The 18,264-nt window shown below is 40.0% G+C and overlaps 1 protein-coding gene across 1 annotated transcript in view; it reads right to left on the bottom strand.

Moving 5' to 3' along the window:
- ADCY10 (adenylate cyclase 10) overlaps positions 1 to 18,264 on the bottom strand; it is an 89,653-nt gene that overhangs the window by 28,547 nt on the left and 42,842 nt on the right. Inside the window, exons 14-16 of the mRNA XM_082833529.1 lie at positions 10,996 to 11,124; positions 9,100 to 9,381; positions 8,688 to 8,978 (exon numbers count right to left, since the gene is read on the bottom strand). Coding sequence (XP_082689655.1) covers positions 8,688 to 8,978; positions 9,100 to 9,381; positions 10,996 to 11,124 — 702 coding nt within the window. The remainder of the gene's footprint in view (positions 1 to 8,687; positions 8,979 to 9,099; positions 9,382 to 10,995; positions 11,125 to 18,264) is intronic.

Here is an 18,264-nt window from a genome sequence, read left to right as displayed (position 1 = left end):
CAGGGGACAAGGGTTTGAGCCCTGGTCCAGGAAGATCCCACACGCCGTAGAGCAACTAAGCCCGTGAGCCACAACTACTGAGCCTGCACTCTAGAGCCAGTGCTCCACAACAAGAGAAGCCACCACAATGAGAAACCAATGCACTGCAACAAAGAGTAGACCCACTCGCCGCAACTAGAGAAGGCCTGCATGCAGCAACAAAGACCCAATGCAGCCAAAAATAAAATAAAATAAAATAAAAATAATTATTAAAATAAAAGCATACCTCACACTTTGGGAGATTCAGGGGTAATGGACAGACTGTCCAGCCAAGATTGAAGCAGGATATTATAAAGAAGACATGGCAAAAAAAAAGTTTCCTAGAAACTCTAGGAAAAATAAACTTCTGTTAAGAAATCTATTCACGAAGAGGAACCAAGATGGTGGAGTAGAAGGACATGCTCTCACTCCCTCTTGTGAGAACACCAGAATCACAACTAACTGCTGGACAATCATCGACAGGAAGACACTGGAACTCAGCAGAAAACATACCCCACCATCCAAAGACAAGGAGGAGCCACAATGAGATGGTAGGAGGGGCGCACTCACAGTAAAATCAAATCCCATGACTGCTCGGTGGGCGACTCACAGACTGGAGAACACTTATACCACAGAAGTCCACCCACTGGAGTGAAGGTTCTGAGCCCCACGTCAGGCTTCCCAACCTGGGGGTCTGGCAACGGGAGGAGGAATTCCTAGAGAATCAGACTTTGAAGCCTTGTGGGATTTGATTTCAGGACTTTGACAGGACTGGGGGAAACAGAGACCCCACTCTTGGAGGGCACACACAAAGTAGTGTGTGCATTGGGACCCAGAGGAAGGAGCAGTGACCCCATAGGAGACTGAACCAGACCTACCTACTAGTGTTGGAGGGTCTCCTGCAGAGGCGGCGGGTGGCTGTGGCTCACTGTGGGGACAAGGGCACTGGCAGCAGAAGTTCTGGGAAGTACTCCTTGGTGTGAGCCCTCCCAGAGTCTGCCATTACCCCCACCAAAGAGCCCAGGTAGGCTCCAGTGTTGGGTTGCCTCAGGCCAAACAACCAACAGGGAGGGAACCCAGCCCCACCCATCAGCAGTCAAGTGGATTAAAGATTTACTGAGCTCTGCCCACCGGAGCAACAGTCAGCTCTCCCCACCACCAGTTCCTCCCATCAGGAAGCTTGCACAAAGTTCTTAGATAGCCTCATCCACCAGAGGGCAGACAGCAGAAGCAAGAAGAACTACAATCCTGCACCCTGTGGAACAAAAACCACATTCACAGAAAGATAGACAAGATGAAAAGGCAAAGGGCTATGTACCAGATGAAGGAACAAGATAAAACCCCAGAAAAACAACTAAATGAAGTGGAGATAGGCAACCTTCCAGAAAAACAATTCAGAATAATGATAGTGAAGATGATCCAGGACCTCGGAAAAAGAATGGAGGCAAAGATCCAGAATATGCAAGAAATGTTTAACAAAGACCTAGAAGAATTAAAGAACAAACAAACAGATAAACACTACAATAACTGAAATGAAAACTACACTAGAAGGAATCAACAGCAGAATAACTGAGGCAGAAGAATGGATAAGTGACCTGGAGGACAGAAAGGTGGAATTCACTGCTGCGGAACAGAATAAAGAAAAAAGAATGAAAAGAAATGAAGACAGGCTAACAGACCTCTGGGACAACATTAAACGCAACAACATTCGCATTATAAGGGTCCCAGAAAGAGAAGAGAGAGAGAAAGGACCCGAGAAAATATTTGAAGAGATTATAGTCGAAAACTTCCCTAACATGGGAAAGGAAATAGACACCCAAGTCCAGGAAGCGCAGCGAGTCCCATACAGAATAAACCCAAGGAGAAACACACCAAGACACACAGAAATCAAATTGGCAAAAATTAAAGACAAAGAAAAATTATTGAAAGCAGCAAAGGAAAAACGAAAAATAACGTACAAGGGAACTCCCACCAAGTTAACAGCTGATTTCTCCGCAGAAACTCTACAAGCCAGAAGGGAGAGGCATGGCATACTTAAAGTGATGAAAGGGAAGAACTTACAACCAAGATTACTCTACCTGGCAAGGATCTCATTCAGATTCGATGGAGAAATCAAAATCTTTACAGACAAGCAAAAGCTAAGAGAATTCAACACCACCAAACCAGCTCTACAACAAATGCTAAAGGAACTTCTCTAAGTAGGAAACACAAGAGAAGAAAAGGACCTACAAAAACAAACCCAAAACAATTAAGAAAATGGTCATAGGAACATACATATCGATAATTACCTTAAACGTGAATGGATTAAATGCCCCAACCAAAAGACACAGGCTTGCTGAATGGATACAGAAACAAGACCCATATATATGCTGTCTACGAGAGACCCACTTCAGACCTAGGGACACATACAGACTGAAAGTGAGGGGATGGAAAAAGATATTCCATGCCAATGGAAATCAAAAGAAAGTTGGAGTAGCAACACTCCTTTCAGATAAAATAGACTTTAAAATATAGAATGTTACAAGAGACAAGGAAGAAACTACATGATGATCAAGGGATCAATCCAAGAAGAAGATATAACAATCGTAAATATTTATGCACCCAACATAGGAGCACCTTAGTACATAAAGCAAATGCTAACAGCCATAAAAGGGGAAATCAACAGTAACACAATAATAGTAGGAGACTTTAACATCTCACTTACACCAATGGACAGATCATCCAAAATGAAAATAAATAAGGAAACACAAGCTTTAAATGACACAATACACCAGATAGATTTAATTGATATTTATAGGACATTCCATCCAAAAACAGCAGATTACACTTTCTTCTCAAGTGCGCATGGAACATTCTCTAGGATAGATCACATCTTGGGTCACAAATCAAGCCTCAGTAAATTTAATAAAATTGAAATCATATCAAGCATCTTTTCTGACCACAGTGCTATGAGATTAGAAATGAATTACAGGGGAAAAAACCGTAAAAAACACAGACACATGGAGGCTAAACAATACGTTACTAAATAACCAAGAGATCACTGAAGAAATCAGAGAGGAAATCAAAAAATACCTAGAGACAAATGACAATGGAGTCACGACGATCCAAAACCTATGGGATGCAGCAAAAGCAGTTCTAAGAGGGAAGTTTATAGCTATACAAGCCTACCTCAAGAAACAAGGAAAATCTCAAATAAACAATCTAACCTAACACCTCAAGGAACTAGATAAAGAAGAACAAACAAAACCCAAAGTTAGCAGAAGGAAAGAAATCATAAAGGTCAGAGAAGAAATAAATGAAATAGAAACAAAGAAAACAATAGCAAAGATCAATAAAACTAAAAGCTGGTTCTTTGAGAAGATAAACAAAATTGATAAACCATTAGCCAGACTCATCAAGAAAAAGAGGGAGAGGGCTCAAATCAATAAAATTAAAAATGAAAAAGGAGAAGTTACAACAGACACTGCAGAAATACAAAGCATCCTAAGAGACTACTACAAGCAACTCTATGACAATAAAATGGACAACCTGGAAGAAATGGACAAATTCTTAGAAAGCTATAACCTTCCAAGACTGAACCAGGAAGAAACAGAAAATATGAAGAGACCAATAACAAGTAATGAAATTGAAACTGTGATTAAAAATCTTCCAACAAACAAAAGTCCAGGACCAGATGGCTTCACAGATGAATTCTATCAAACATTTAGAGAAGAGCTAACACCCATCCTTCTTAAACTCTTCCCAAAAATTGCAGAGGAAGGAACACTCCCAAACTCATTCTGTGAGGCCACCATTACCCTGATACCAAAACCAGACAAAGATACTACAAAAAAAGAAAATTACAGACCAATATCACTGATGAAGAGAGATGCAAAATTCCTCAACAAAATACTAGCAAACAGAATCCAACAACACAATAAAAGGATCATACACCATGATCAAGTGGGATTTATCCCAGGGATGCAAGGATTCTTCAATATATGCAAATCAATCAATGTGATACACCATATTAGCAAACTGAAGAATAAAAACCATATGATCATCTCAATAGATGTAGAAAAAGCTTTTGACAAAATTCAACACCCATTTATGATAAAAACTCTCCAGAAAGTGGGCATAGAGGGTACCTACCTCAACATAATAAAGGCCATATAAGACAAATCCACAGCAAACATCATTCTCAATGGTGAAAAACTGAAAGCATCTCCTCTAAGATCAGGAATGAGACAAGGATGTCCACTCTCACCACTATTATTCAACATAGTTTTGGAAGTCCTAGCCACGGCAATCAGAGAAGAAAAGGAAATAAAAGGAATCCAAATTGGAAAGGAAGAAGTAAAACTGATACTGTTTGCAGATAACATGATACTATACATAGAGAATCCTAAAAATGCCACCAGAAAACTACTAGAGCTAACCAATGAATTTGGTAAAGTTGCAGGATACAAAACTAATGCACAGAAATCTCTTGCATTCCTAGACACTAATGATGAAAAATCTGAAAGAGAAATTAAGGAAACACTCCTATTTACCAGTGCAACAAAAAGAATAAAATACCTAGGAATAAACCTACCTAGGGAGACGAAAGATCTGTATGCTGAAAACTATAAGACACTGATGAGAGAAATTAAAGATGATACAAACAGATGGAGAAATATGCCATGTTCTTGGATTGGAAGAATCAATACTGTGAAAATGACTATACTACCCAAAGCAATCTACAGATTCAATGCAATCCCTATCAAATTACCAATGGCATTTTTTTATGGAACTAGAACAAAAACTCTTAAAATTTGTATGGAAACACAAAAGACCCTGAATAGCCAAAGCAGTCTTGAGGGAAAAAAATGGACCAGGAAGAATCAGACTCCTTGACTTCAGACTATACTACAAAGCTACAATAATCAGGACAATATGGTACTAGCACAAAAACAGAAACATAGATCAATGGAACAAGATAGAAATCCCAGGGATAAACCCACACACCTATGGTCAAATAATCTATGACAAAGGAAGCAAGGATATGCAATGGAGAAAAGACAGTCTCTTCAATAAGTGGTGCTGGGAAAACTGGACAGCTACATGTAAAAGAATGAAGTTAGAACACTCCCTAACACCATACACAAAAATAAACTCAAAATGGATTTGAGGCCTAAATGTAAGACCAGACACTATAAAGCATTTAGAGGAAAACACAGGAAGAACACTCTTTGGCATAAATCACAGCAAGATATTTTTTAATCTATCTCCTAGAGTAATGGAAATAAAAACAAAAATAAAGAAATGGGACCTAATGAAACTTCAAAGCTTTTACACAGCAAAGGAAACCATAAACAAGATGAAAAGACAACACTCTGAATGGGAGAAAATATTTGCAAACAAATCAGTGGACAAAGGATTAATCTACAAAATATATAAATAGCTCATGCAGCTCAATATTAAAGAAACAAACAATCCAATCCAAAAATGGGCAGAAGACCTAAATAGACATTTCTCCAAAGAAGACATACAGATGGCCAAGAAGTACATGAAAAGCTGCTCAACATCACTAATTATTAGAGAAATGCAAATCAAAACTACAATGAGGTATCACCTCACACCAGTTAGAATGGGCTTCATCAGAAAATCTACAAGCAACAAGTGCTGGAGAGGGTGTGGAGAAAAGGGACCCCTCTTGCACTGTTGGTGGGAATGTAAATTGATACAGCCACTATGGAGAACAGTATGGAGGTTCCTTAGAAAACTAAAAATAGAACTACCATACGACCCAGCAATCCCACTACTGGGCATATACCCAGAGAAAACCATAATTCAAAAAGATGCATGCACCCCAATGTTCATTGCAGCACTTTTTACAATAGCCAGGTCATGGCAGCAACCTAACACCCATCGAAGATGAATGGATAAAGAAGTTGTGGTACATATATACAATGGAATATTACTCAGCCATAAAAAGGAACGAAATTGGGTCATTTGTTGAGACGTGAATGGATCTAGAGACTGTCATACAGAGTGAAATAAGTCAGAAAGAGAAAAACAAATATTGTATATTAACGCACGTATGTGGAACCTAGAAAAATGGTACCGGTGAACCGGTTTGCAGGGCAGAAGTTGAGACACAGATGTAGAGAACAAACATATGGACACCAAGGGGGGAAAGCCGTAGGTGGGTGGGGATGGTGGTGTGATGAATTGGGCGATTGGAATTGACATGTATACACTGATGTGTATAAAACTGATGACTAATAAGAATCTGCTGTATAAAAAATAAATAAAATTAAATTTAAAAATTAAAAAAAGAAATCTATTCACAGTATATTACTACTTAGTTCTCTAATGGACAGTATTTTCATAGTCTTAATAATGTAAATACTTGATTGATTTATCTAATGATAATTCTATAACAATATTGGAGGAGAGGTGCCCAAGAGTGGCTTAATAGAGTTTAAATCCTTACCTACCATAGCAAGACTAAAACAGCTGATGTCAAATTTGATTTTTAAAAAAGCGGCATTGGGCTTCCCTGGTGGCGCAGTGGTTGAGAGTCTGCCTGCCGATGCAGGGGACACGGGTTCGTGCCCCGGTCCGGGAAGATCTCACATGCCGCGGAGCGGCTAGGCCCGTGAGCCATGGCCGCTAAGGCTGCGCGTCCGGAGCCTGTGCTCCGCAACGGGAGAGGCCACAACAGTGAGAGGCCCGCGTACCGGAAAAAAAAAAAAAAAAAAAAAAGCACCATTAACATACCACTTAGTATATGGAAGTAATGACTAGAGGGAATAGCTAAGTTAAAAATGTTTGCCCCTGAGAAGAAATATTGAACATACATATGCAGGGCAGTAGGTCATGGGACTATTGCTTTTACGGTAAAACTTTCAGGAAATCTAAAAAATGTCTTTATTTAAAGATGTCTAGTTGATACTCTTTTAAATAGGTGAAAAATTATAAGGGAAACAGTCAAACCCTGGCCTCACTCAGGTGGAGGTTCTGTTGAAAGGACATCAGTAGATATGACTCAGAGATATCTGGTAACATATGCTCCAAGGTCAAACGGTTAAGGAACATTGGAGAACCTGAAATAACTGGAGTTGTTTCCTTTGGTGGCCCTAGCCAGCCTGCTTAAGACCAACGAACTACTCAGGCTAAACTGTCTGCTAGCTGCCAGCTGATTCTACCCCTCACCAAATAAATAATTAAAACATACATATATAATATATGTAGTTTATATATAATTTGTTTATATATATAATGTGTATATAAAATAAGACTCACTGATCCCACAGAGTCTGGAATACAGTAGGTCCCCTACATACAAATGAGTTCCGTTCTGGGAACACGTTCATCAAGTCCAATTCGTTCGTAAGTCCAACAAAGTTAGCCTTGGTACCCAACTAACACAATCATCTGTATAGTACTGTACTATAATAAGTTTATAATACTTTTCACACAAATAATACATAAAAAACAAACACAAAAGTAAAGCATTTTTAATCTCACAGTACAGTACCTTGAAAAGTACAGTAGTACCAGCTACATCACTGCTGCTTTTATGCCTGCTTCTGGACATCCTGGGCTTGTAATAAAGATACTGTACTACTGTACTCTATACAGTACTGTACAGTAAAGTACACAAAAGCACCACCACTTGTAGAGGATGCACACACCTGACAATGTACGCCAGACACATGAACTAACTTACATGACTGGACATGCGAACACACGTTCACATCTTTGAAAGTTTGCAACTTGAAGGTTCCTATATAGGGGACTTAACTGTATTCTTTCCCTTTTCTCTTATCTCTGTCAGTTGACTCTCTCCTATTAATGCTTTCATTGGTGCTTTGACTATGGCCCTGTGTTGGGATCCTTCACTGAAGATCCCCTGATCCAGTCATGCATCCTCTTCAGCTCTCCATCACCTGCCCTCTAGGTGCCTGTTTTATTCTAGCAGCCCACTACTAGGGGTCTTCTCACACTCCTAGGGGTACTCTTGGGAACAACTTAAAATGATGCCAGGCTGGCTTTTTCTCCCAGGTGAGTTATATCTGATTTATAGGAAACCCTCACACATCCTCTCCCAAACTCTGGGAGGGCAGGTTGATCCTGGTGCAGCCACAGGCCACTCTGCCCTCATTAGGTGTGAGGTCTTCTGTGTCATCTAACTGATTCCAAGGAAGACATCTTCCTAGCACTGACGCTCATACATTTTTTCCACTGGAACCTTGTTTCAAACTAGACAGAGAGCAACAACATTTTATCTGCCAAGAAACACCACTCCCTCTCAGATCTTGCTCTCCCCCCCCACTTCATGTCAGACCCTGCTCCCTACCCGCTACCCTCCTTGGATTCCATCCCTTGGTGCGAAGGAAGCTGGGTCTGTTTTATTCCTTTGGACATTTTAATTTGGGCTCTGGTCACACCCTATTTTGCCAGAGTCCTTACCCCCGAATCCTCCCTGACAGTCTCACAGTGAGATTGGTTCTGCCAACTCAGCTACATGTATACTCCCCAACTTCCTGCCCTGCTGACCTACACTGCTCATGTCTCATCATTCATGGTGCCCGAGCCTGCAGAGGACTTGAAATCCTCATGGTCCAGACCCACTTCTTCTAGGTCTTGTCTCCACGTTCCCCAGTTATAGTTAGGACTAATTAGGAACGAAGAAAGTTTACTTTGAAATCCATGGGACTTAGCCATCTTCCTAATGGTATCCAAGTCCAAAGTGTTGAGCCGGATGTCCACCGCAAAGTGGTGAAAGGGGACGAAGTCTCCGCTTCGGCAGTGGTCACACCTGTGGGCGTTTTCTTCCAGAAAGCGGGCACATTTCAAGTGCATGGCTTTCCTCTGGTCTTTCAGCCACAGCTCATAGGCTGTTTTCTGCATCATCGGGCTGCAGAATCGAATGATGTGGCACTCAATCACCTCACTTTCCAGCTCACAGAGCTCTTCCTCTTCACCATGAGATAGAGAGGACAGAAAGGCAGTGGGCAATAAGTCAGCCCTGCTACAAAATACAGATCAGTTCTTTTAGCAAGATGTGCCTTAAACTAAAGGAAATATGGGTCACTTCCAGGCTCTACTTACCCATTCCTTCAGAGGGTGGCTGCAGAGAGAGGGAACGATAATTCACCTCAAACGAGGCCGCGTTCTGTTTTAGGGCTATTCGTAGCTCCTTGCCATTCCGGAAACAGTCAAAGACGTTGGATTTCACGAGGGTTGCCAGGGCAGTGATCATCATCTTCATGTTCCAACAAGGGAGAATCTCATACAACAGTTCTGTAGTGAAGGTCAGGCCAATGATGGCTGCACATCTCACCAACATCTGGCGGGACAGGCTCATGCTATCCAGCTGGACCAGAGAGATTTCTGCAGGTGGAAAGCCACACAGTAGGGAACTAGTCATCTGTCTTTATCAAATACATTCTAGAGATGGACAACTGTCCTGTTCTCTAGTTCTTGTTCAATAGAACTACACCCAGCTGAGCTAGGCCAAAAGAAGTATTTGCTTAGTACCTATTTCACAGATAGCACTTGTGTCAGGAGTATAAAAGATGGAGATGCTATGACCTAAAAATATGCATGTCCCATTGGCCATGACAATAAGATGGATTTCAAGGTGTTCTGATTTTGTGTTAAAGTGTGACAAGGGTGTGTGAAGAGAGCAGAGGTCATGCTGAGAAGTGGTCAGAAGGAGAAGGGCCTGCCATCCGTGTTCTGTGTTGACTTCTCCAGCTGCTCATTCTCTGTCTTCTTCACTGGCTGCCCTTTCTCCTGGAACTTCCCAGCAATAAGCTTTCTCTCTATCTGCCTCAGGGATTCAGTTATTCTTGTGACAACCCATTACCATCTCTATGCTCATGACCAAGTGTCAGAGAGCTCCTAGCTCCAATTCCATCTTCTCATCTAAGTTCGCGTATCATAGCTCACATGGCTTCTTGGACATCTTGACCAGGATGTCCTTCTATTACATCACCCTCCTCAGGGACAAAATATGAACTTCTCAATATGTCCACAGAACATTGTAGAAACCGAGCTAGTCCAGATATAAGTAGGGTTAGCAGATGTAAGCTTTTATATGTAGAACAGATAAACAAAGGCTACTGTATAGCACAGAGAACTATATTCAGTATCCTATAATAAACCATAATAGAAAAAAATATTTTTAAAAAAAAGAATGTGGGAATTCCCTGGTCGCCTAGTGGTTAGGATTCCAGGCTTTCACTGCCATGGCCTGGGTTCAATCCCGGGTCAGGGAACTGAGATCCTGCAAGCTGCATGGTGTGGCCAAAAAAAAAAAAAAAAGAATATATATATATATGTATGTATAACTGAATCATTTGGCTGTACAGCAGAAATTAACACAACATTGTAAATCAACTATACTTCAATAAAAAAAATATTGATTAAAAGAAACCAAGCTAATCCACCTTGCTATTTTAGTAGACATAGTGAATGAAACACAAATGATGCTCTTTTGGAGATAGAGAACTTGAGGTCTCATCCTTGTACTAAACATTTGAAGTTGAACATTTTATAGATGGCATGGATTGGAGCTGAATGCATGCTAGAACACTGCTTGAAATTCATTTTTCTTGAAATAAATAACAGTACATCCCTGATATAAATTCACTTGTTTGTCATTTCTTATGGAAGTAGATAGCAGGAAAAGTATCACTGTTAGATCTTCTCTCTCACTATTTGATTTCTGTTTAATTGAAAATGTACTATACCTCATTCTTTTATGCAGACGAATAAAACTTTGTTCAAATCAGACTCCAGCGTATGCACAGGGGGAAGGTGGCTCCTGTTTAGAAGCAGAAAAGCCAAGCTTGTAATGGAACCTTCCCATTGCCTGGGCAACACACAATAAAAACAAAGCCAGTCTTCTATCTTCCTTTCTCCTTTGTTGGAGGCATCCTAGAGAAAGCAAGAGGGGAATCTAGGTCCTGGAAAATGAACACCAGGTCAAATTTTCTTTACCTTTTAATGATGCTGGCAGTGACAAGTTTTTCAATCTGACACCACTAGCGAGGTTACAGACTTCTTCATTTCCCTCCTCAAGACCAAAAGTAAATTTTTTTAAGTCCTCTGTTGGCTTAGCAAAATTCTCTACAGAGGGGTAAAAGGGAAGAAAAGTTGAGAGTCATTGTCCTATTATTATCTGGATTTTCCAATAAACTTCGAGATGGGTCTCACATGAGAAAGAGCAGGCAGAGATGTGTGTTGGTTTGTAAAGTATTCTGGAATACTGTGTTTTAAGTAAAACTGATATATGAAAATCAAAATTTACTCAAAACATGTTTTTCCTCCCCTGCCCCCAAGAAAAAAAGGATTGGTAATAACTACAGGATGTCTTCCATAAGACATGCAGTTTTACAAATATAGCTTATATTATATACTTATATATATACTGGTATGCACATTGAAATACCCACACTCGGAGGCAAACACATTCTGTGGAAGACTGTACTCTACTTAAAGATGTGGTTATTGTCAGAAGGAGATATTAAAAATGGTGAAGATTTCACGATGGCGGAGTAAGACGTGGAGGTCACCTTCTCCCCCACAAATACATAAGAAATACATCTATATGTGGAACAACCCCTACAGAACACCTACTGAATGCTGGCAGAAGACCTCAGACTTTCCAAAAGGGTGTGCGAGGAGAGGGGATTCAGAACACCGCCTAAACGAGCTCTAGAGACAGGTACGAGCTGTGACTATCAGTGCAGACACCAGAGACAGGTATGAAACGCTAAGGCTGTTGCTGCAGCCACCAAGAAGCCTGTGTGCGAGCACAGGTCACTATCCACACCTCCCCTCCCAGGAGCCTGTGCAGCCCGCCACTGCCAGGGTCCCGTGATCCAGGGACAACTTCCCTGGGAGAACACACAGCACACCTCAGGCTGTTGAAACATCGTGCCGGCCTCTGCGGCTGCAGGCCCGCCCCGCACTCCGTGCCCCTCCCTTCCCCCCCCCCCCCCCCCCCCCCCCCCCCCCCCCCCGCCTGAGTGAGCCAGAGCCCCTGAATCAGCTGCTGCTTTAACCCCGTCCTGTCTGAGAGGGGAAGAGATGCCCTCAGGCGATCTACACGCAGAGGAGGGGCCAAATCCAAAGCTGAAACCCAGGAGCTGTGAGAACAAAGAAGAGAAAGGGAAATCTCTCCCAGCAGCCTCAGGAACAGCGGATTAAAGCTCCACAATCAACATGATGTACCCTGCATCTGTGGAATACATGAATAGACAACGAATCATCCCAAATTAAGGAGCCGTGTGGATGAAAGGCTCTCGGTGCTACAGCCAGGAGTCACTGCTGTGCCTCTGAGGTGGGAGAGCCAACTTCAGGACACTGGTCCACAAGAGACCTCCCAGCTCCACATAATATCAAACGGCGAAAATCTCCCAGAGATCTCCATCTCAACACCAGCACCCAGCTTCACTCAACGACCAGCAAGCTACAGTGTTGGACATCCTATGCCAAACAACTAGCACGACAGGAACACAACCCCACCCATTAGCAGAGAGGCTGCTTGAAAATATAATAAGTTCACAGACACCCCAAAATGCACCACTGGACGTGGTCCTGCCCACCAGAAAGACAAGATCCAGCCTCATCCACCAGAACACAGGCAGCAGCCCCCTTCACCAGAAAGCCTATACAACTCACTGAACCAAACTTACCCACTGGGGGCAGGCACCAAAAACAACAGGAACTATGAACATGCAGCCTGCGAAAAGGAGACCCCAAACACAGTAAGTTAACCAAAATAAGACAGAGAAATACACAGCAGATGAAGGAGCAAGGTAAAAACCCAACAGACCAAACAAATGAAGAGGAAATAGGCAGCCTACCTGAAAAAGAATTCAGTAATGTTAGTAAAGATGATCCAAAATCTTGGAAATAGAATGAAGAAAATACAAGAAACGTTTAACAAAGACCTAGGAGAATTAAAGAGCAAACAAACAATGATGAACAACACAATAAATGAAATTAAAAATTCTCTAGAAGGAATCAATAGCAGTATAACTGAGGCAGAAGAATGGATAAGTGACCTGGAAGATAAAATATTGGAAATAACTATCACCGAGCAGAATAAAGAAAAAAGACTGAAAAGAATTGAGACAGTCTCAGAGACCTCTGGGACAACATTAAATGCACCGACATTCTAATTATAGGGGTCCCAGAAGAAGAAGAGAAAAAAAAGGGACTGAGAAAATATTTGAAGAGATTATAGCTGAAAATTTCCCTAATATGGGAAAGGAAATAGTCAATCAAGTTCAAGAAGCACACAGAGTCCCATATAGGAAAAATCCAAGGAGAAACATGCCAAGACACATATTAATCAAACTATCAAAAATTAAATACAAAGGAAATATACTAAAAGCAGCAAGGGGAAAGCAACAAATAACATACACAGGAATCACCATAAGGTTAACAGCAGATCTGTCAGCAGAAACTTTGCAAGCCAGAAGGGAGTGGCAGGACATATTTAAAGTGATGAAAGGGAAAATCCAACAACCAAGATTACTCTACCTAGCAAGGATCTCATTCAGACTCGACGGAGAAATTGAAAGCTTTACAGACAAGCAAAACCTAAGAGAATCCAGCACCTCCAAACCAGCTTTACAACAAATGGTAAAGGAACTTCTCTAGGTAGGAAACACAAGAGAAGGAAAAGACCTACAATAAAAAACACAAGACAATTAAGAAAATGGTAATAGGAACATACATATCGATAATTACCTTAAATGTAAATGGATTAAATGCTCCAATGAAAAGACATACACTGGCTGAATGGACACAAAAACAAGACCCGTATATATGCTGTCTACAAGAGACCCACTTCAGACCTAGGGGCACATACAGACTGAAAGTGAGGGGATGGAAAAAGATATTCCATGCAAAAGGAAATCAAAAGAAAGTTGGCGTGGCAATTCTCACACCAGACAAAATAGACTTTAAAGACTATTACAAGAGACAAAGAAGGACACTACCTAATGATCAAAGGATCAATCCAAGAAGAAAATATAACAGTTGTAAATATTTATGCACCCAACATAGAAGCATCTCAATACATAAGGCAAATGCGAACTGCCATAAAAGGGGAAATCGACAGTAACACAGTCATAGTAGGGGACTTTAACACCCCACTTTCACCAATGGACAGATCATCCAAAATGAAAATAAATAAGGAAACACAAGCTTTAAATGATACATTAAACACGATGGACTTAATTGATATTTGTAGGACAATCCATCCAAAAACAACAGAACACACTTTCTTCTCAAGTGCTCATGGAACATTCTCCAGGATAGATCATATCTTCAGTCACAAATCAAGCCTTGGTAAATTTAAGAAAATTGAAATTGTATCAAGTATCTTTTCCAACCACAAGGCTATGAGACTAGATATCAATTACAGGAAAAAAAATCTGTAAAAAATACAAACACATGGAGGCTAACTAAAAGTACAATACTAAATAACCAAGAGATCACTGAATAAATCAAAGTGGAGATCAAAAAATATCTACAAACAAATGACAATGAAAACACGATGACCCAAAACCTATGGGATGCAGCAAAAACAGTTCTAAGAGGGAAGTTTATAGCAATACAATCCAACCTCAAGAAACAAGAAACATCTCAAATAAACAACCTAACCTTACACCTAAAGCAGTTAGAGAAAGAAAAACAAAAAACCCCCAAAGTTACCAGAAGGAAAGGAATCATAAAGATCAGATCAGAAATGAAGGAAACGATAGCTAAGATCAATAAAACTAAAAGCTGGTTCTTTGAGAAGACAAAATTGATAAACCATTATCCAGACTCATGAAGAAAAAAAGGGAGAAGACTCAAATCAACAGAATTAGAAATGAAAAAGAAGTAAAAACTGACACTGCAGAAACACAAAAGATCACGAGACATTACTATAAGAAACTATATGCCAATAAAATGGACAACTTGGAAGAAATGGACAAATTCTTAGAAAAGCACAACCTTCTGAGACTGAACCAGGAAGAAATAGAAATTATAAACAGACCAATCACAAGCACTGAAATTGAAACTGGGATTAAAAATCATCCAACAAACAAAAGTCCAGTACCAGATGACTTTATAAGTCAATTCTATTAAACATTTAGAGAAGACCTAACACCTATCCTTCTCAAACTCTTCCAAAACATAGCAGAGGGAGGAACACTCCCTCTGCTATGATGCGAGGCCACCATCACCCTGACACCAAAACCAGACAAAGATGTCACAAAAAAAGAAAACTTCAGGCCAATATCACTGATGAACATAGATGTAAAAATCCTCAACAAAATACTAGCAAACAGAGTCGAACAGCACATTAAAGGGGTCATACACCATGATCAAGTGGGGTTTATCCCAGGAATGCAAGGATTCTTCAATATATGCAAATCAATCAATGTGATACACCATATTAACAAACTGAAGGAGAAAAACCATATAATCATCTCAATAGATGCACAGAAAGCTTTCGACAAAATTCAACACCGATTTATGATAAAAACCCTCCAGAGAGTAAGCATAGAGGGAACTTACCTGAACATAATAAAGGCCATATATGACAAACCAACAGTCAGCATTGTTCTCAATGGTGAAAAACTGAAACCATTTCCACTAAGATAAGGAACAAGACAAGGTTGCCCATTCTCACCACTACTATTCAACATAGTTTTGGAAGTTTTAGCCACAGCAATCAGAGAAGAAAAGGAAATAAAAGGAATCCAAATTGGAAAAGAAGAAGTAAAACTGACACTGTTTGCAGATGACATGATACTATACATAGAGAATCCTAAAGATGCTACCAGAAAACTGCTAGAGCTAATCAATGAATTTGGTAAAGTTGCAGGATACAAAATTAATGCACAGAAATCTCTTGCATTCCTAGACACTAATGATGAAAAATCTGAAAGAGAAATTAAGGAAACACTCCCATTTACCACTGCAACAAAAAGAATAAAATACCTAGGAATAAACCTACCTAAGGAGACAAAAGACCTGTATGCAGAAAACTATAAGACACTGATGAAAGAAATTGAAGAAGACACAAACAGATAGAGAGATACACCATGTTCTTGGATTGGAAGAATCAACATTGTGAAAATGACTATAATACCCAAAGCAATCTACAGGTTCAATGCAATCCCTATCAAACTACCACTGGCATTTTTCACAGAACTAGAACAAAAATTTCACAATTTGCATGGAAACACAAAAGACCCTGAATAGCCAAAGCAGTCTTGAGAAAGAAAAATGGAGGTGGAGGAGTCAGGCTCCCTGACTTCAGACTATATTACAAAGCTACAGTAATCAAGACAGTATGGTACTGGCACAAAAACAGAAATATAGATCAATGGAACAGGATAGAAAGCCCAGAGATAAACCCATGCATATATGGTCAACTAATCTATGATAAAGGAGGCAAGAATATACAATGGAGAAAAGACACCCTCTTCAATAAGTGGTGCTGGGAAAACTGGATAGCTACACGTAAAAGAATGAAATTAGAACACTCCCTAACACTATACACAAAAAGAAAGTCAAAATGGATTAAAGACCTAAATGTAAGGCCAGACATTATAAAACTCTTAGAGGAAAACATAGGCAGAACACTCTATGACATGAATCACAGCAAGATCCCTTTTGACCCACCTCCTAGAGAAATGGAAATAAAAGCAAAAATAAACAAATAGGACCCAATGAAACTTAAAAACTTTTGCACACCACAGGAAACTAGAAACAAGATGAAAAGACAACCCTCAAAATGGGAGACAATATTTGTAAATGAAGCAGCTGACAAAGGATTAATCTCCAAAATTTACAAGCAGCTCATGCAGCTCAAGATCAAAAAAGCAAATAACCCAATCCAAAAATGGGCAGAAGACCTAAATAGACATTTCTCTAAAGAAGATACACAGATTGCCAACAAACACATGAAAGGATGTTCAACATCACTAATCATTAGAGAAATGCAAATCAAAACTACAATGAGGTATCACCTCACACTGGTCAGATTGGCCATCATCAAAAAATCCACAAACAATAAATGCTGGAGAGGTTGTGGAGAAAAGGGAACCCTCTTGCACTGTTGATGGGAATGTAAATTGATACAGCCACTATGGAGAACAGTATGGAGGTTTCTTAAAAAACTAAAAGTAGAACTACCATATGACCCAGCAAACCCAGTACTGGCCATATACCCTGAGAAAACCAGAATTCAAAAAGAGTCATGTACCACAATGTTCATTGCAGCACTATTTACAATAGCCAGGATATGGAAGCAACCTAAGTGCCTGTCAAATGATGAATGGATAAAGAAGATGTGCCACATATATACAACGGAGTATTACTCAGCCATAAAAAGAAATGAAATTGAGTTATTTGCGGTGAGGTGATGGACCTAGAGTCTGTCATACAGAGTGAAGTAAGTCAGAAAGAAAAAAACAAATACCATATGCTAACACATATATATGGAATCTAAAAACAAAATGGCTCTGAAAAACTTAGGGGAAGGACAGGAATAAAGACGCAGATGTAGAGAATGGACTTGAGGACACGGGGAGGGGGAAGGGTAAGCTGGGATGAAGTGAGGAGTGGCATGGAGATATACACACTACCAAATGTAAAATAGCTAGTGGGAAGCAGCCGCATGGCACAGGGAGATCAGCTCGGTGCTTTGTATCCACCTAGAGGGTGGGATAGGGAGGGTGGGAGGGAGATGCAAGAGAGAGGAGAAATGGGGATAAATGTACATGCATAGATGATTCACTTTGTTATACAGTGGAAACTAACACACCATTGTAAAGCAATTATACTCCAAGAAAGATGTTTAAAAAAACACAACAATTTAACCAAAATCCTTAAGATTATAACTTTCAGCAAGGTAATTTTTCATATTAGAAACTCATATGATTACAGTGATCCAGAAAAAATATGTTGAAAACAGATGCTCATAGTCTCCTTAAACATTAAAATATTGTACATAGCCTAAATATCCAGCCATAATACAGTGATTACCTTAAATATTACATAGCCATTATGGTACAATTGTTGAGGAATACTGAGTTTGGAAAATCTTCAGCTGAGTGAAATAGGATAGTAAATATACCATATGATACCAAAAAAAAAAAAAAAGGTGAAGTTTGAATAGTGAGCTTGCCTAGTCATTTTTCTCCCGGTACTCCAAAATGCATTACTTATTTGTCCCTCCAGTCACTCATTAAC

This window comes from Leucopleurus acutus (genome assembly GCF_964270905.1).
Source record: "Leucopleurus acutus genome assembly, chromosome: 2".
NCBI lineage: Eukaryota > Metazoa > Chordata > Mammalia > Artiodactyla > Delphinidae > Leucopleurus > Leucopleurus acutus.
This window is presented reverse-complemented; position numbering and strand designations above follow the sequence as displayed.